The sequence below is a fragment of the Tamandua tetradactyla genome, chromosome 1 (genome assembly GCF_023851605.1).
Source record: "Tamandua tetradactyla isolate mTamTet1 chromosome 1, mTamTet1.pri, whole genome shotgun sequence".
Classification (NCBI taxonomy): domain Eukaryota; kingdom Metazoa; phylum Chordata; class Mammalia; order Pilosa; family Myrmecophagidae; genus Tamandua; species Tamandua tetradactyla.
The window spans coordinates 55,694,147-55,713,693 of record NC_135327.1 but is presented as its reverse complement, the minus strand read 5'-3'; the positions used below and the strand labels follow the sequence as shown (position 1 = coordinate 55,713,693).

Below are 19,547 nucleotides of genomic sequence, written 5' to 3'. Positions count from 1 at the left end.
GGTATGGGAGATATTCAGCAGATACAGGCTAAAGCATCTGTTTCCTGGTTACCAGGAGAAGTTTTTCCCAATTTAATTAATTCGCTGACAGAACATTCCCTTGCAACTATAGTTTTATATACTGGCCAAAGAGGGCTGTTAAAGAGACTTGGCATTGGCTGGCAATTTGCATTTTTGCTAATTCTTTAACTGTATTGAATATTTCTTGAAGACCTCTCAGGGATTCTAGGTTTGGGGACCACAATTCTTTTTAGTTAAGATAGCTCTAAATTGGACTGGGTCTTTTTTTTTTTTTAACCTCTTAATTTAAAGCACCTCTATAACATTATCTCTTTCATCTAGCAGTTTCCACAGGCCTGTCACTAAGGTAGAGGTGGAAATCTGCATATCTCTTTCTAGCTGTGACTCTTCTTTTAATCTTTTGTTTTCGTAACATGTGCTTAGTTTCTTCAGGCACTTTCGCTTTTGCGGCATCCCTGTGCTCAGAGGAAGGTACCCCGCAGTCAAGCAGTCAGGTCACCTTTCCCCACATCAAAGAAGCCGGCCACCCAGGGTAACTCCTGCCGGATCCCAACCTTAGCTAGGGCTTTGGGTCCACAGAACAAAGGATTTGATTTTGAATGGAAACATTGGGGCAGGGTTAGATGGGTTCATTTTTAAATTCTTTTTTTTTCTACATGCAACACATGGACTTTATTATAAAAGTTGGCCTAAGGAAGCTTTTAAACATTACAAATTACCCTCTGCTTTTCCATACTAACCGAGGTTGCAACCAACAAACCACTGTATTTTGTAAGCACTTAAAACAGATTAAGTCATGATCCCTCCCCTTAGAAGTGGAAAAAAAAAAAAAAAACCACCTTAATTTCTGTCCTAACAAAACTTTACCCCGAACTATCAAATTTCAGCAGATGGAACACCAGAAATAGATTAAGAGCCTTTTTGCCTAAGCAATTCAAGGCTGACCTTTCAAAAGAAGACACAGGTTTCTCATAAAACTCTGTTTTTTCAATCTGCTAAATTTATTTTAACATTTGTTCCCCCTATTATTTATTTGTTTTTAATCCATATGTTTTACTCATCTGTCAATAAGGTAGATTAAAGGGGCATCAGATACAAGGTTTGCACAATCGCACAGTCACACTTCGAAAGCTATATCATTATACAATCATCTTCAAGAAACATGGCTACTGGAACACAGCTCTACATTTTCAGGCAGTTCCCTCCAGTCTCTCTGTTATGCCTTAACTAAAAAGGTGATATCTATTTAATGCATAAGAATAACTTCCAGGATAACCTCTCGACTCTGTTTGGAATCCCTCAGCCATTGACACTTTATTTTGTCTCATTTCTCTCTTCCCCCTTTTGGTTGAGAAGGTTTTCTCAATCCCTTGATGCTGAATCCCAGCTCATTCTAGAATTTCTGTCCCACGTTGCCAGGAAGGTCCACACCCCTGGGAGTCATGTCCCACGTAGAGAGGGGGAGGGCAGTGAGTTTGCTTGTCGTATTGGCTGAGAGAGAGAGACAGTCCACATTTGAGCAACAAAAGAGGTTTTCTTGGAGTGATGCTTAGGCCTAATTTTAAGTAGGCTTAGTCTATTCTTTGTGGGGATAAGTTTCATATGAACAGACCCCAAGATTCAGGACCCGGCCTATTGATTTTGTTGTCCCCACTCCTTGCGAGAATATCTCATTAAACTTTGTTTCAGTGGGTCTCAAAATTCTGTGACAGATTTTTGGTTGTTTCCATTTAAAAAGAAATGATTTTAAAAACTAATAACTTCAAACTGTCACGCGAAAACAAATGATCCACAAAACACGCCTTTCCTTCTGAAGGTTTTACAATACATTATTATCATTAACCAGTCTTTTAATTTAAACTTAAATGGCCAATTGAGACAAATAGTTTTGAGACCATTCTTCCAGAACTCATTAAGACTGGAGTGGCAGGTGTTATGGTTAATATTCAATTAGCTTTCTGGGAAGACTTGGCGACGTTGCTAGCTCCAGCAACTCTCTCATCTACTGCCTTGTTGACGCCCACAGCAACTGTCTCAGATCAGGAACAGCAGAACAACCCAGAGGATGATAGAGAAACCTCAACACACATGAGCTTGTCAGGAACCATATCAACGATGGCAGCATCACCAGATTTCAGGAACTTGGGGTCACCTTCCAGCTTCTTGCCAGAATGGCGATCAATCTTCTTCAACTTGGCAAACTTGCAAGCACCACGAGCTGTGTAACAATCCAGCACAGGTGCATAGCCAGCACGGATTTGGCCTGGATGGTTCAGGATAATCACCTGAGCAGTGAAGCCAACTGCTTCCATTGGTGGGTTATTTTTGCTGTCACCAGCACACAGCCACGATGAACATCTTTTACAGATACGTTCTTGACACTGAAGCTGACGTTGTCCCCAGGAAGAGCTTCACTCAAAGCTTCATGGTGCATTTCAACACACTTGACTTCAGCTGTAACCTGGACTGGAGCAAAGGTGACCACCATGCCCTGTTTGAGAACACCAATCTCCACTCGGCCCACAGGCACGGTAACAATACCACCAATTTTGTAGACATCCTGAAGAGGCAGATGCAGGAGCTTGTCAGTTGGATGAGTAGGTGGCAGAATACAATCCAAAGCTTCAGGCAGTGTGGTTCCACTGGCATTGCCATCCTTACGGGTGACCTTCCATCCCTTGAACCAAGGCATATTAGCATTTGGCTCCAGCATGTTGTCACCATTCCAACCAGAAATTGGCACAAATGCTACTGGGTCAGGGTTGTAGCTAATTTTCTTAATGTAGGTGCTGAGTTCCTTAAAGATTTCTTCATCTCTCTTCTGACTGTAAAGTGGTTTGGTGGAATCCATTTTGTTAACACCAACTATTAGTTGTTTCACACCCAGTGTGTAAGCCAGAAGGGCATACTCTCGGGTCTGCCCATTCTTGGATATACCAACTTCAAATTCACCTATACCAGTAGCAACAATGGACAGCACAATCAGACTGAGATATACCTGTAATCATGTTTTTAATAAAGTCTCTGTGTCCTGGGGCATCGATGATGGTCATAGAATACTTGCTGGTCTCAGATTTCCATGGGGAGATATCAATGGTGATACTACAGTCGCGTTCAGCTTTTAGTTTATCCAAGACTCAGGCATACTTGAAGGACCCCTTTCGCATCTCAGCAGCCTCCTTCTCAAAATTTTCAGTGGTTGTTTTGCCAATTCCACCACATTTGTAGATCAGATGGCCAGTCATGGTGGACTTGCCCGAATCTACGTGTCCCGTAATGACAATGTTGATATGAGTCTTTTAGTTTTTGGTTTTGGCTTAAGATTTAGTGATGGTTTTCACGACACCTGTGTTCTGGTGGCAAACTTGTTGTGAAAAAGCAGTTTTTAAGTTCTTCATTGTTTCCTTAATTGTCTAATTAAGCCTTTAAAAATTTTTTTATTTCTTTTTTTTGTGTTTTTTTATTGTGAAATATAACATATATACAAAAAAGCAATAAATTTCCAAGTAAATTTTAACAAGTAGTTATAGAACAGATTTTAAAATTTGGTATGGGTTATAGTTCTATGATTTTTTGTTCGTTTCTTCTAGCTGCTCCAAGACACTAGAGAGCAACAGAAATAATATAACAATATAATGATTCAGCAGTCATACTCATTTGTTAAATCCTGTCTTCTCTGTTATGCTCCTCATTTTTTTAAAATAACATATATATACATAAATGCAATAAACTTCAAAGTACATTGGAACAATTAGTTGAAGAACAGATTTCAGAGTTTGGTATGGGTTACAATTCCACAATTTTAGGTTTTTATTTCTAGCTGCTCTAAGGTGCTGGAGGCTAAAAGAAATATCAGTGTAATGATTCAGCAGTCATACTCATTTGCTAAACCCAACCTTCTCTGTATAACTCCACCATCACCTTTGATCTTTCTCCCATTGTTTTTTTTTTAGATAAATTCTTTTTTTTCCCCCCACAATCACACACTCCCATTACAAAAGCTATATCATTATACAATCATCTTCAAGAATCATGGCTACTGGAACACAGCTCTACAGTTTCAGGTACCTCCCTCTAGCCACTCTATTGCACCATAAACTAAAAAGGGGATATCTATACAATGTGTAAGAAAAAATTCTCCAAGTTCACTCATTAATTTTAGTTCATATCAGTGAGACCATACCGTATTTGTCCTTTTGTTTCGGGTTAATTTCACTCAGCATAATGTCCTCAAGTCCATCCATGTTGTTACATACTTCATGACTGTATTCTGTCTTACAAAATAAATTCTGTCTTTATGTTCCCTTAATTTAAAATTTGGGGCTATTAAGTTTCTCCTTGAGATAATAAAATCTAAACTGATCAAGACAGCCCTACTGTGGCTGTGTAGATTTAGGTTCATCAGAGGTTAATTTAACTTATTTATTAGGATAGTTGCAAATTGTTGACATTAGAATTCTTGCACATATAATAAGTGGCCATTTGGACCAGAGGTTCTCCCAGGGGGACTTCAGTTAACAGTTTACTACCCATTACCCCATTTTGTAATAACACAAAAAATTGTTTATCATCCATTACTCCATTTATTAATTAAATTACTCCATTCATTTATTACCTCTTACCCCATTTTGTTTATTAAAAATTTGTTTGTTACTCATCACCCCATTTTGTAATAAAACACTGCCAGTAAGACAGAGAGCTCTTACTTGGTGGTTCTGTAATGAATCTGCAAAGGCCTTACCAGGTTTTGCTCAACAAAATGGATTGACTGTTTCTCATAGTCAGAGCAACAGTAGAGAATTCTCTTACCTGACAGCCAAAACAAAAAAGAAAAAAACAAAGACAGTAACAGAGGCCCAATCAGACTTTAACCCAACAAATGAATTTGACCTCATCCTTAACACAGTGGGAGTTCAAAAGTCCAAGAGTGGCTATCCGAGGTAGCCAGATGATGAACCCAGAGAAGAAGGAAAACAAAGGATTCCTTCTGGTACCATGCTCTTCTCTGAGTTGCTGTCCCAGCATCCACCTTCGATCCCACTTCTGACACCAGACTGTTACAATGAAATCAGAATGAAAGCCAAAGGACAGAAGAAGCTTAATGAGCTAAAGTAACACGCATGCTGGAGCACTATCAAAAAAGAGGTTACTGTTCAAAAGAGCTGGGTTCACAGGCAGCTAATAAGGCTGTCTGGGACACAGGGAGGAAGTTAGGGGATGGAGGAGAAAGGGAGACAAGTTATGAGGGAAGTGTGAGCTACGTGGATTGCAAGGGGGACATAAGTTGTCTGGAGGAGGGTGTCTTGAGATCATAGTCTGTTAATTAGAACCTACACAAGCAGGACTGCTCATTCAAGTTTGTGGCTATCTGGTGAAGATTAGTAGCTTGCTGGCATCAGTTTGACCCATTTTATTACAGCAAAGGCAGGGGTCTCCATCAGCACCATAAGGGATCTTTGGCATGTCAGCCTGCCTTAGTTGCCCTCTGTTTCTTCTTTGTAGCTTCCTGAGTAAAGTGGGAGTTCAAGCAAATAGAGATGATTGTAAGACTTTCTGCCATTCCAACTTTACATAGGGGATAGAGAGAAGCAAGCTAAATTGCCATCTTTCACTGGATAAGTCAGTTGATAAGGCCTAACCCTGAATGGTTAGTGGTAATATAAATATTTTATGTGGAGATACTGAAGTCAGTACCAAAAGATTCAGCTGGAAGACTCAAGAATAGTTTTCTTTGGTGGGAAGAGGGAGGAAGGATTGCAGAGGGCTGTTGTTCTTCATAATGAGCTTTGCAGAACCATTTGACTTTTTAATGTATGTGCATTGATAATTTTGAGAAAAGAAAACTACCAAAGTGCCTTATTCCTTAGCAGGTTACAATGTTGTCCTGTGTTATCTAGTCCACGTTATTTCTCAATTCTTCCAGTGCCCAGCCTATGGGCCCCAGACCACAGTACCCATTACCAGCTTTAGGCCAGTCCAAGTTCCCCTACCCACCTGCCTGTGATCTAGCTCAAGCCCCATCTTAGCCAGACATTTCAGCTGCTAAGTCTCCTTTCTTCTCCAATCCACTTATGAGAAAAACAATTTTCTAAATTGCTCATTATTAATACTATTTATTATGTTTATTTAGGTAGCTCAAGTATGGATCTCTTTCTAAGTATGTTGCAAATTGCTGTAGAATAGTCATGGTGGATGACTCCTCTTTGATGCCATGATAGGTGCCCCCAAATATTCCATGAATAAACTTAAAGATAGAATTCAAGGTGAACTAACAAGCAAATTCCAATCAAAGCCTGGATCTAAGAACAAGGTTGGATTAAAACTGTGACTGATAATAGTTAAGACATTGTATCAAGGTAGAGTTGCTTTCCAAGCTCTGTGGTCCACTTTTTCGGTTAATGTTTAAATTGAGTTGTTTTAATAAGAAGATATTTCATCCCCAAGGAATTCTCAAGTTTCAAGTTTTGGTGACCCAAGATTTGATAAGCAAATATAGGTCCACCCTGCCAACACCCTACATCACTTGATAGACTTTGTGCCTGCCTCCTTGTTTTTTGTTCCTAGATTGTGAAATCCCGATCTCTGCCCATTGAGAAGATAACATCTTTTACTGCCAGTCTGGTCAGATAAGACTGGAGGAAAGAGATGGCTTCCTTGCCCCTTGCTGGAGGCTGGGCAAAGCAACGCAGTGGAAGATCGTTTTGAGTCAATGTTCAGAATAAGCAGGAGTCCTTGACATGGGGTTGGCATTATGTCACAGCCCTTTCGGCCTCAGCAGCATTTTCTGAAATGTCTAGGAAGTGAAACTTGCAGCTCTCAGTAAGTAACCTGTCAGTAAGTCTTAAGATTTTCAGAGCACAGCCAGAAATAGGTGGTCTGACTCACTCAGGCTCCCCGTGGTTGCTTCTCTTTCTCAACACAAGTCATCTCCTCACCACTACAGCCCAATTCTGCCAGGCCACACCCTCCCAGGCTGTGTCAGTGTGTCTGCTGCTGTATTTATTGCAGGCTCAGCTGTGGGAGGACACTGCCCCAGTGGGGGGTGTCCCAGGGCAAACTGCTGCTATTAATCCAAGAGAAAACCCCCTAGAAAAATTAGAATCTTGGCCAAGAACTTTCCCCCAGATTGGAGCCTCATCTAGTCAGCTTTTCTCAAGTTAGAGGTCGAAGGCAGAGGAGTGAAAGAATGGAGGCATCAGACAGCCATGGGGATAGGCAGGAAGCCAGCACCCTAGGGGTCCAGGGTAAGGCCCTGAGCCTCCAGGCCTGCTTGCCACAGAAACAGAGAAAGCATATCCGGCCTCCCACTGGGCCATAATTTACACATTGCTCCTCTACCTTGGCCTTCATACCACTTGTCCATTCTTTCCAAGGACCTTCACCATGCCCAGGACTCCCTAGTTGGCTTCTCACTGCTCATGCTGAGGAGCTTCACAAAACCCCCTGTGTTGTTTCCCTGTCATTTCTATTTCTTCAATGCCCTGGGGAGTTGCTGTTTTAGCTGGAAAATAAAGGATCAAGGAGGAGGTACTACATGTCCTGGGTCCCCACAGCTGAGCTTAGAACAAAGATGGTGCTGTCCATCGGAAGGACTTTCCCAAAGGAAGGAAGTGGACTAGGAGGGCCAGGGCACCCCAGACCAGTACTTCTCAAACACTGATATGCAATTAACTCCCTGGGAATCTTGTTAAAAATGCAGTGGCTGATTTAGTGTAACTGGAACAGGCCTGAAATTCTACATTCCTAATAAGCTCCTAGGTGCTGCTGATGGTCAAAGTGAAACTGAGGGGAGAGTACAGAAGGAAAAGAGATGAACATAGGGACTGTATGGAGAAGGAGATGGAGGGAGTACAAATTCCAGCAAGAGGTTGTGTGAGAATGCTCCAGGCGCACCACCCTTTGCCTTTAGGACCTTCCCAGCAGGGCTTTCCTGGGCAGGGGCCTCTCTGGCCCACCTGGTGGCTACAGTGGGGTGTTTCCCTCACCCTACCCTTCCCCTCCTGTTCCAGAGTAAGGCGAGAGTACACAGGCTTCAGGCCCAGCAGCAGGATGAACAAGCTCCAGGTGTGAAAGCCTTCCTAACACCCTCCTGTGGGCAGTTTAGGAGGGAGCCCCACCTACACCCGGGTGAAGCCATGCTGGCTGCAGAGTGGAGTTCAGTCTATGGAACAGCAGGTTCCTCAGGATGGCCCTAGGGTAGTAGATGGGCCCTTTCCCCTCCTCCTCTGCCTTGCCTCAGGCGGGATCCCTGAAGCCAAACAGTGATCTTTGCTTTCACGGAGAGCATCTTCCACTTAGGGCTATGTGCCATGCTCTGTGCAAAGCACTCCTCCAAATGACCTCTTATGAGGCCTGGTTTATCCCTATATTACAGATACGAAAACTGAGGCTCCAGGAAGTAATTTGCCCAATACCTTGCAGCTAAAAAGTATCAGGGTCTGTGTCCTTCCCACCCTGGCTCCAATCCATGACTAAATCATAACAACCCGGGAGGCCAGCCCTGGCAGCCAGCAAGAGCCCAGGGGATGGAATCTAGGAGGGAAGCCTCGGGATAGGGATTTAGATGACAGATCCAGGCAAATGAGGTGGGATAATTTGGAATATGACCCTTCAAGAAAGGTTAGCAGTCAGCACTGGGTTATTGTACCAGGTTCCCTTGCCACACACCAGCAACAGGCGGCTCCTTTGTCAGCTGGTAGGGACATCACATGATCCTGGAGAAGGGACTTGCAGATGGCTTGTGAACCTGGCTCATTGTCCCAAAGCCTTGATTTACCAGGTAGCACCAAATCTAGCTGATTATGAGCTGGCTTGCCAAGTACCTCATTGAGGCACATCAAGGAAAGTCTGCACCACCTGACCTGTCCACACCTCAAAGGAACATAGAGTGCCTACAGGCACTGTGCCAGACTTTGTGGGAGGGTGAGATACACTCTTTTCCCTATGAGGACAATCAGCAGGTAGGGTGCAAAAGTAACCGAGCAGTGGTGGGGACTGCAGTGAACTGGATAATCTCACTCAGCCCAAAGTTGTTCTCACTATCTTGCTCCAGGCTGGCTGCAACCTCTGTCACAAATGGCTATCTACCCATTTTTTAAGAAAAGTTGAAAATCAAAATCAAGTACATCTTTTCATTTTTAAAAACAAAACGCAGGCAAGTGTCTGTGGCCACTAGTTTCCAAACACTGCAACTCTTTGATCAAGCCACATCTTTTCCTGCTGAATCCCCAGCACATAACACAATTCCTTGCATACAGGAAGTACTTACTCAATATGCGTCTGCTACACTGACCAGGTGAAGCTCATCCAAAGGAGACCGGAGCGCCAATGATTTGGAATCCCCATCATATAGAGAACAGTGGAAGCAACTGGGGTAAATGTTTGGCCTTGGAAAAGATTAATGGATACTCTAATGGTAGTTTCAAATAAGAAAATGCTTATAAAGCAAGCGCACACGGGTTGACCTGCAATTATGAGAGGTGGGGGCTGCTTTTACATAAAATATACATTTGACAATTGACCTCGGTCCCTAATGTCACCCCCTTTCCCATTTTTTTTTCTTACTTGTCAACCGTGAAAAGGCATTTGACTTCCACACATGGTAAAGGGAATTTAGACTGCCTAAATTTGAATCCCAAATATCTTACTTACTAGTTAAGAATCTTACCTAACTCAAGGTTTTTCAAAGAAATAAAATGAAACAGAATACATAATAAAAGCACTTGGCACAATGTTGGTAAAGAACTCAAGAAATGTTCACCATCATCATGGAGGTATGATTTTTTTTCTATATAGCAAGAGGATACAATTACAGTCAATGCATAATTACAGAGAGTCTGATTTTGACTTAAAAGATAATTCCATAACAATCCCAACTGAAATGAGATTATGAATACTGAAATGCTCTAATAAAACAGCAAGAACCATTTGTCAAGAGACATCTTAGGGAATTCCTGCCTTAGGAAGGAAGTTGGTGAGGGCCTGATTTCTCTGGTCTCTTCTCTTAGGACCCTACGATTATAGGAATAGGATGGAAAACCATACTTACCCTGTACATTAAAAAGAATGTGGTTGATCTCCATTAATGGGTATGGAAAGATGTACAAATTAGATTAAGTGGAAAAAAATAAATTATAGTACCTTACATTGGCAATCAGGTTTAATTAAACAAAAAAAAAGATATATACGTTTATGTGCTTAGAGCACTTCCAAGTTGAAGAATCTTGGCAAGCAGGACAAGGGAAACAGATGTTTGCTTTTCACTTTATACCCTACGGTTCTATTTTTTTTTTCCTTACCAGCAGCATCATTATGAAAAGGATCAAATAATTTCATCTGGCCCAAACCTTCCAGTTTGAGCTTTGTCTTGCAAACACTGCCCAGGGATAGAGCTTTATATATTTCCTCACATCTTCACTGTCAAGGCCCAAGAATTTTACATAAAGGACTGGAATCTTCCTGTTAATCACCAAATATGCCTAACCTTAAAGTTGGCCTCAGGTCACCCTTTCTTTGTCCTTCATTTCCTGAGTCCTCTCATGGCGATATCATCCAGTCCCATAGCTTTTCAATTTGTCAAAACACTGACTCCTAAAATTTATATCTTGAGTCTTTCCTCCACCTCCCAATTTCAGATACATACATCACAATTGTCTACTTAACAGCTCCACTGAATGTTGAGCAGACGTCTTAAATTTAACAAGTCCAAAATGAACTCTTCTTTTCTGAAAAACGTGTTCTACCCATAGCCTTCTAAGTATCAGATGATGACACTTCTAGTCAATCAGGCCCAAAACTTGGAGTAACAGAATGATTTCTGTTCAGTAGAGTATGACCCACAACGACAGCTACCTAAAAACGAAGGTAGTCCTGGATATTGAAATAAAAAATACCAAATAATCATTAAAATGTTTCTGAAATATGTTTAAAGGTAACTCATTTTAAGCCCATGATTTGGATTTTGCCATTTTAATCCCTTTTAAATACAAGTCACTTTTTGTAATCCAGAAAACCTTGCAAGCCAGGAAATAAAATCATGCCAAGATCAGTCTTCTGATCTTCAGAAGAAGGCTATAATAATACAAGGTGCTAATAATGGGGTTGTAAAACTTGAAGTAACCACTTATCTACATTTTTCATTAGGAAACAACCAAAAATCCAATTCTTGATCTACAAAAGGACATAATGACCTAAATCATAGCTGGCCACCCTAGTGGTGAGCCATATCAGAACTGGCCAAGGACTGGTGGAGGGAGAAACTTTACATTTTGATAACCTGCTCTGAGGTTTTACAATTTCCTGGTTGCTGTCAATAAGAAATCAAGTAAATACACTACAGATGCGCTCACATTAATATTTGATTTTACCAAGGTCTTTCCTCGAATACAAAGTTAGAGATAAGTTTAGGAGATAAGGCGCTTAGATATTTTCAAAATAAATTACTTAATAAGAAATTATACAGACTGCATTTTTCCATTTGTCACAATGAGGATTATTTAAAAGAAACACTCAACTCTAAAAAGGGTGGTGATGGCAACACTTTCCTCTACAGAATAACTTCCTATACAATTAACATTGCTATTCTTCCATGATACAAATCAACTGGAAAAACTCATCAGGAGCTTCTGCCGGGGCAAGGAGTTGAAAAATAAAGCATGTCCTAGTTAGCTAACTGTAAGCTCAAGGAACATATTTGGGGTACACCCATAAAATCTGGCAAGAGTTTTGTTAGACATCTGCACACTGCAGAATTCCTTAGCCCTTAAGCCAATTTTGCCTATTGTCTTAAAGCTGGGCTCAGCCCCATCTGTGACTCTCCTCTGGGCTGAGGTGGGTGGCTAGTCATCAAAGTCTGGAATGTCATCGTAGGAGTAACCCCGGTAGCCTTTGGATGCATAGTAGGCGATGCGCAGGTGGTAAAAACCGGGCAGGAACACGAGGATGCCAATGATCAGGACCGGAACAGCCCGGTCTGCCCCCTGGTGGAAGCAGAAGGTAAACATATTAGTACCAAACAAATTTTAAATTTTAAAATAAAATAAAGCCATGGGCTCAATTTCTGGTTCAGTACCTTAGGCTTTTCATGACTTTTTTTTTAGGTAGTACCTTACCAAGGAAAAGCATTATATCTTTTCTCCTCCTGATTATAAACTAAATTAAAACTACAAAGTACCAAAAGTTATCAAGAAGAAGAGGTATCCGTTCTCATCCATAATTATTTTGGTTCATTTCCTTCTGTTCTTTTCTCTGAAATATTTCAGTTGTGAATACACCATACTCTGTACCCTATTTCTTGTCTCTTATTACAACAAGCAAATGCCCATATTAAAAGTTCTTCATATATTTTAACTGTAATGGTTGTGTGAAAATCCTCTGTAATGGATGTATCAAAGTTACTTAATCACCCTCAATCCCAATGTTGGATACTTTAGTTGTTCCCCAGTTTCTCCTTAGAGTGGGATTTCCACAAGTAAAATTCGCAGGTTAAATGGGGAGGAATTGTGTTTAGAATCTTCATCAGTACAGATTCAACTTTGGGGGGAGCTCCACAAGGGAGGGACTTTGTTCATCCTTGTATGAACCTGTGCCTGACATAAAACAGACGAGCAACAATATGTGCTGAATGACTGGATTCACCTTCATAAAATGGTGTTTTATCTGCCTTATTTTTTTTAGGTGCAGTTTTAAATGTTTCCATAGTTAAACTGATATCCCTTTTGATTTTTTCCCATTGTTCTAAAGCTTAGGAATACTCCCTTATCTAAAGATCTAAACCCAACCTAAAAATCTCTTTTTAACAGGCATATTTAAACAATGTTCATTGATTAGTTTACCCATTTTTATTCTAAAAATTAAATGACAGAGTACATGTACAGCAAGTGACCCTACCTGACAAAAAACAGTGACTCAATAAATGTGAATTTAGCACCAGGGAAGAGAACAAAAAGGGGCTCCTTCAGGCCAAAGACAGGACAATTTAAACACCAAAAAGAATAAAGACAGCAACTATCACAACTGACATATTTGACGTCATTTCTGTTATCTAATTTTACATTTTCTACCTATCTTTTGCAGTGATTTTTACTGTACATCCTTAATGGGATATATCCTAAGAATAAAGAGAACTGCAAAGAAAGCTTACAGTGCATTCAGCAGTCTTATATTAAGCAGTAATAGCTTTGAAGCTATTCTATGCATAACAAAGAATAAGGCAAGTAAATAATTATATCAATATCATTACAATAGACATACATATATAAAATCAAAGAAATTAAGCCTAACCTCTACAATCTTAAATTTGCATTGGAAATATTCATATGAAATCATTTTCCCCCTAGTTTTCTAAAAGATATTTCCCCATACTATCAATGAAAAGACCTAGAAACAATGACAACCCAATAGTAAATAAGCACCATTAATGCTCAGACTGACTGCTAAATCTACTTCCCACTAAATGAAACCAGGTCTCCTTAGAGAAATGGATGTTTATAGGTCGGGACGGGCAGGATGTACAGATAGGCCCGGAGTAACTTGCTGCACCAGAAAGCAGGCAGCTATCAAAAGCTATGAGGGTCAGGTCAAAAGGACATAGGAGTAACCTAAAGGACCAAATATGGGACAATTTAGACAAAAAACAGTAAAGACCAGAATTGATTAAAACACAAATATGTAAAAATGAGTTCATAATGATACCTGCAATTCTTTGGTCACCTTTAGAGGTTGGTAAGTACATTTTTATAAAATGTTGATAAAGAGAAATAAGTACTTTCCTACTTTTACTAATATACAATGTATTTCACGGTAAATTTTGGATAAAAAAAGCAGAAAAGAATGGTAGAACTGGGTTCATTAGTGGAAAAGGTGACAGGGAAGTTTATAACAATGTATTAGGCTGATGACATCTAAACCTAATAATCTTACCACTAAAAACTAGGACAATAATTACATGTCTCTTAATGTTATGCTATAGCAATGGTTCTCAAAAACTGCCCCCCACCAGCATTACCTGGGAAATTTTTAGAAATGGAAAATCTCATGCCCCACCCTAGCCCTACTAAAGTGGAATCTCTGAGAGACACCTAGTACTTTCTTTTTCAACCTTTGTAATTTATATATATTTTCCCACATTTTCTTTTATTATTATTATTTTAAAAAATGATATAACTATAGACTCCTTATTGTATCCAAAGGGTTAATAAACTACAGACTGCAAGTACAAGTTAACCAAAGGTACAGTCCTAAAGTCAGCTGTTCAAATTTAGTCTGCATGAAGGAAGCAGTCTATATAATAATACAGTAATTTTAATACCATATAATTTAAATAGCTAAGAATGGATGGCAAGTCAGATACACTCCTTAAAAACCATATGCAGCCATTTTATTGTGACAGCAGAACTATTCACAATTTCAATGATAATACCCACAGTGTCAGCTCCTAGTTATGTTATTCCTGGGGAGTGATGTTATCATCATTCCTTGGCTTGGTGTGTGCGTTGAAGACTGTTAGTGAATTATGCCCAAAATCAGTTCAGAACTTAGATGCTGTGCACGGAGGGTCAGTCCAAGAGAGAGAACCAACAAACACCACTTTATGTCTCTAAGGTATCATACTGAAGCTCAAAAGGAATTCCAACCAAACTTAATTTAAGAAAGATCTGATTCATGATCCGAAAGTCATGGCTTAATCAGTGGCCCTGGACCTATACAAACCTCACTTCTCCCCAAACACTGACCAGTATATCTGCGGCCCTGCAAAGCTACAATGACAATGCGCTACTCAAACTACAGCCAGTTAGGAGCCCTGGATGCCAGGCTTAGCTTTGCTGTTTCAAACCATGACAGTGGGCAAGTTGCCCAAGATCCCAGAGGCGGAGGTGCCCACCTACCAGCACACACCTCAAAGGAACCCTGGGAAAAGTCTGTTGTTGCTCAAAGAAAGAAAAACATATTTTGTTATCAGAAAACAAAATCTAAAAGAAAATCCTTTTCTTCTTTCTGCTGGAATCTATACTTGTTATGACTATAAAAGTAAGAGTACCCTGGCTCACATTTGAAAGGTCTTCCGGCACATTCACACATGCTTACCCCTTTGCTGATGTAGCCAGCCAGCAGGAGGGAACCTATGATAATAAGTAAGGCGCCAATCAAAAACAGCACAGTGGCAAGCGCAATGGCCTTATAAGGAATCTTAGGAGGACTTTTCTTAAACTGGAAAAGAAATGGGGAGGGGCAAGACAAGGAAGAGCATTATAAAAATACCAGGGTTCAGATATTTTAAAGCTGGGAGGATAATAAGAATCCACTGGATGTTCATTTGCCTTGAAGCATGTCCTACCACCCAGCTACAGCTCTGGGAGAGAAAGAAAAGGGAGAGGCAGGAGATAAAGCTCCAGCCATTGCTTTACCTGTCACTCAAAGGAGTCCAAGTAGAATATCATCCTTTCTAGTTCCAGTCTCATTCCACAGACAATTCACAGTACCATAATAAACTACTTTCTTACAGAAACAAAAGTTACTTTATGGTCACTCATTCATTAGAAATATACTCAAGTGCCTTCCATGTGCCAGGCACTATACTAATCTATGGGAATATAAATATGAACACTATGCTTTGCAGAAGTGAAGAAAGAGTAATTAATTTCCAGCATTTGAAGTTAAGCCAGTAAATAGTCAATGGCTTTAGAAACAACTTCAGTTTTTTTCTAAAACATTAGTTGCCTGGCCCACGGAGCAAGTAAGCTGCATGTGAACAAGTCCAATTCATCATTAAAAATTCAGAGACAGGGCGGGCCGCGGTGGCTCAGCGGGCAAGAGTGCTTGCCTGCTATGCCGGAGGACCCCGGTTCGATTCCCGGCCCCAGCCCATGTAAAAAAACAAACAAACAAACAAAATATAATAAAAACAAGATGTTTCCCTTTCTTCCTCCCTTCCTTCCTTCCATCCTTCCTTCCTTCTCTGTCTTTCCTTCCCTTCCTCCCTCTCTTTAAAAAAAAAAAAAAAAAAAAAAAAAATTCAGAGACAAACTTTAAGGTTTTGCCTCATGGCTGGATCTGACCTAATTGGCTGGAAGCTCCCCAGATCTTTTTTTTTTTTAAATTTCTCTTTCAAGCACAGGTCCAAAGAGTACAAAGAATAATTTATATATATTTATATTTATATTTAAAAGGATGAGTTTCTACTACTTCTTCCTTGGCCATAGAAGAAGTAGCAGGAGAAGTGGGATAAAGGAGAAGCTATTCTATTGACTATTTAATAAACAATGATCAGAGTGGGCGATGGTGGTGCAATGGCAGCGTTCTCGCCTGCTGTGCCAGAGACCCGGGTTCAATTCCCGGTGCCTGCCCATGCAAAAAAAAAATTTAATAAATAAATAATGATCAGGGTAAAATACAAAGTTAATTAACTGTTCTTTGTTTTACTTACTGTTTGTCACAAATAAAACCTTTAATAAACTGGATCTCATGTCATGAGGAAAGAACCAAGTTTCCCACAATCTGCTAGCTTTAGCAGTTAGTTTCTCCCTTAAAAGATGAACTGGTTTTGACTAAAGTGTACACAAACTGGTAACATGGTTCTTAAAAATAATTCTACTTAACAAAGCACAAGCTGATTATTTTCTGGATAAATTAAATAAAATTTACAATTAATGGGCTCTGGCATCTAGGCTGTAATTCTATGAGACAACTACAAATTCCTAGAAGTGGACAATATATGTTTGAAACTGCCCTACCAAGGTCCCTCCTTCTGTAGGCTATGGCAGAAAGGGTATCAGAACTGAGATTCCTTCCTTCTGTTTCCTCTAATTCCCAGGGATAGTTAGCAAAACCTCCAACTGGAAGGTCTTCCTGCCAAGTCAACAGAAACATAGCCAGCCAGTTTTGCCAGCTTTCTTCTGCATTCACCTGAAGGTCAATGTAGCCATCATCTGTGCTGGAAAGCCGGGAGTATTTCACTTTACTACTGGGGATTCCAGTAGCCAGGTTGGTACGAGATGGCATCATAACAAGCAGACACAGCTACAGTCTGAAATCAAAGAAAACGTTATCACCTGCAGTTGACAAGTGTACTACAGTCAGTGAGTTCAGGACTCTTCAATGATACAAATGCATCCTCATTATATATCCACTCAGGCTTGTCCTGTAGGTTAAAATGGCAGGTTTGGCAAGATGACACCACATAGCCAGTCACTTTGCTCAAAAAGTCCCCATCCCACTTACCGCATTTATACAGATCTGCAGGTTCCATAAGTGGAAGAAATATGAAACTCTTAAGAGAAGAATGTCATAAGGACGTACCATCTAACATCAGGAATAGAGGTGGGTAGAATGAGAAGAAAATTCCAAGCAGCTGCTGACTGCTTTTCCACCAGCCCTCAGTGGAATGACAGCCAAGACATTTGCCAAGAATCAGACCCCATATTTATCTTGCCACCAACATTCCCTACCTCCTAATTTTTCCAAAGACACAGAAGGTAGGTGGAAGGGTGGTGACTTAAGTCCAGGTCCACCTGACACCAAAGTCCACACTTTCAATCACTCTGCTACAGTGCTGTCTGCCCCTGCTTTAGAAAAAGCAAGAGGAGAGTCTATTCAAATGATTCTCTTATTTGCCTGGAAGTGAAGAGAGAAGGAGAATGGAAAACAATCATATCAAATAGGGGGAACAAATGCTAAAATAAATTTAGTTTGAAATGCTAGTGATCAATGAAAGCGAGGGGTAAGGGGTATAGTAGGTATAATCTTTTTTTTTTTCTCTTTTCTGTGTTCGTTTTATTTGTTTTTCTATTGTCTTTTTATTTCTTTTTCTGAATTAATGCAAATGTTCTAAGAAATGATGAATATGCAACTAAGTGATGATGTGAATTACTGATTATATATGTTGATGTTTTGGTTTGTTGATTTTTTAATTAATAAATAAATTAAAAAAAAAAAAGCAGTCATATCAGTATTTTGCCTGTTTTCCCCTGACTGAGGTTATCCTTTTAATGCAAAGGACCTGTAAAACTTCTTGTACACTGGAAAAGCTACTGGCTATCAGTACTGTGCCAGTGCCTTCTGATAAACCTGCCTCTCTGCCCCACCCCAACAACAAAGCTGTGATTATATTTTCCAGATTATTTTCGTAGTTATACAAAAAGATTGAATAATTTTTTTCAAAATAATCAAAGCAGACATCAGTAATGAAAGCATGGCCAGTATAGGAGTTAGCACACATCTTTAAAATGAGAAAATTGAATATTTCAATAAAGGAAACATAAAAATAAAACAATAATTTTGGTCTTCCTCAAGTGTGACATCCTGTAAATAATAACCATCACATAAAAATGGCAATTAGTACGCATCTAGTGTTTGCTAGGTGACAGACACTGTCCTAAGTGTTCTACACATACTTAATTCTGAACATTAAAGCGTGTTTTAAGTGGGTTGTAGTCAATCTAAAATAACTAGCATTATCAAGGAATTGGTGTTAAATGCTTATGTCCTGTTTGATAATTAAATACTGGTCCAGAAATCAAGTACTGAAAAAGCAAAAGTAACGTTGATTTACATACTCATCAACTACCTCAAGTACTACGTTTTTAAGTGTTGCAATCCGGATAATAGGATAATCTAAATTCTATAAACCGTAAAGTTCAAACTACAATACATGTTTTTCTCCCCGGGGTGTCTGAGCACATGGGACATACGCAATTTTTAAAAAAAAATTACGCTCTCTGCTAGTAACTATTCATACACCTAAATCTAAACATTAAAAAGCGGAAGGGCGGAGGAGGTGAGGCGAATGCTTATTAGCTGCAGAGTAAAAATCCTAAACCACAGGAAAAGGAAAAACAAATCAATAGTCTCCTCAAAGTACCGGTCCAAGTTCCCACAGGCTTTTTACCAGCTCCAGAGCAACCTCCAAATTCCCTCAGCACCTGAATTTGCGGCGCAAGACTCTTAAACAGCACAAGAAAAGCGCTTAACACAGGAGTTGGAATCACGCAACTCTACATATACTACTTTCCGGTCTCCAGGGCTCTCCAGGAAGAGAAATAAGAACCGACACGAATTTAGACGTAAACAAGACCCGATTCTGGAGAAACGCCAACCGTGACCCCGGCGGAGAGCGCTCCACTCCAGAACTCGGCGCTTAAGCTCTGCGGAAAGCCTGAGGAAGGCGCTCCCGCTCCGCCACCGCCGCACGCCTTACCAGAGCGCCGTACCAGGCCGCCCGCGTGCAGGGAGCTCGCCCACGGTTAGCAGCCGAGGAGTCGTGGGCTGCATGGCACGCCCCACCTAACTGCCGTCCAGCCCGCCCCAACCCGACCAGCGAAGCGCCGGAAGCGACGTCATCTGCAGCGACGACATCTCAGCTACCCGGGCACGTACCACTTTCGCGCTACGCCTGCGCAGGCGGATTGCAGTGGGAGTTCTCGGACCGTCGACTCAGAGCGCCGCCCAGTGGTCTGTGCTCGCAGCCCGCCACCTCTACTGCTAGGGCCGGCGACTAGGTCCCCGCCCACCTGGGTCATAGGCGCAGGGCA

The 19,547-nt window shown here is 40.6% G+C and overlaps 1 protein-coding gene and 1 pseudogene across 2 annotated transcripts; both read right to left on the bottom strand.

The window, feature by feature from the left end:
* Positions 1 to 653: 653 nt before the first annotated feature.
* On the bottom strand, positions 654 to 9,684 carry LOC143646842 (elongation factor 1-alpha 1 pseudogene; annotated as a pseudogene).
* A 102-nt stretch (positions 9,685 to 9,786) lies between these two features.
* On the bottom strand, positions 9,787 to 19,346 carry TMEM230 (transmembrane protein 230). 2 transcript variants are annotated; one of them, XM_077116261.1, is made up of 5 exons: positions 19,214 to 19,346; positions 17,466 to 17,631; positions 16,924 to 17,044; positions 15,106 to 15,228; positions 9,787 to 11,999 (listed from the first exon to the last, which is right to left on the bottom strand). In XM_077116261.1, exons 3-5 carry the CDS (start codon positions 17,020 to 17,022, stop codon positions 11,859 to 11,861), a joined length of 363 nt encoding a protein of 120 aa, XP_076972376.1. In that variant the 5' UTR covers positions 17,023 to 17,044; positions 17,466 to 17,631; positions 19,214 to 19,346; the 3' UTR covers positions 9,787 to 11,858. The 2 variants fall into 2 exon arrangements, with proteins under 2 accessions (XP_076972376.1, XP_076972366.1); XM_077116251.1 differs by lacking the exon at positions 17,466 to 17,631.
* Between the last annotated feature and the right edge of the window lie 201 nt (positions 19,347 to 19,547).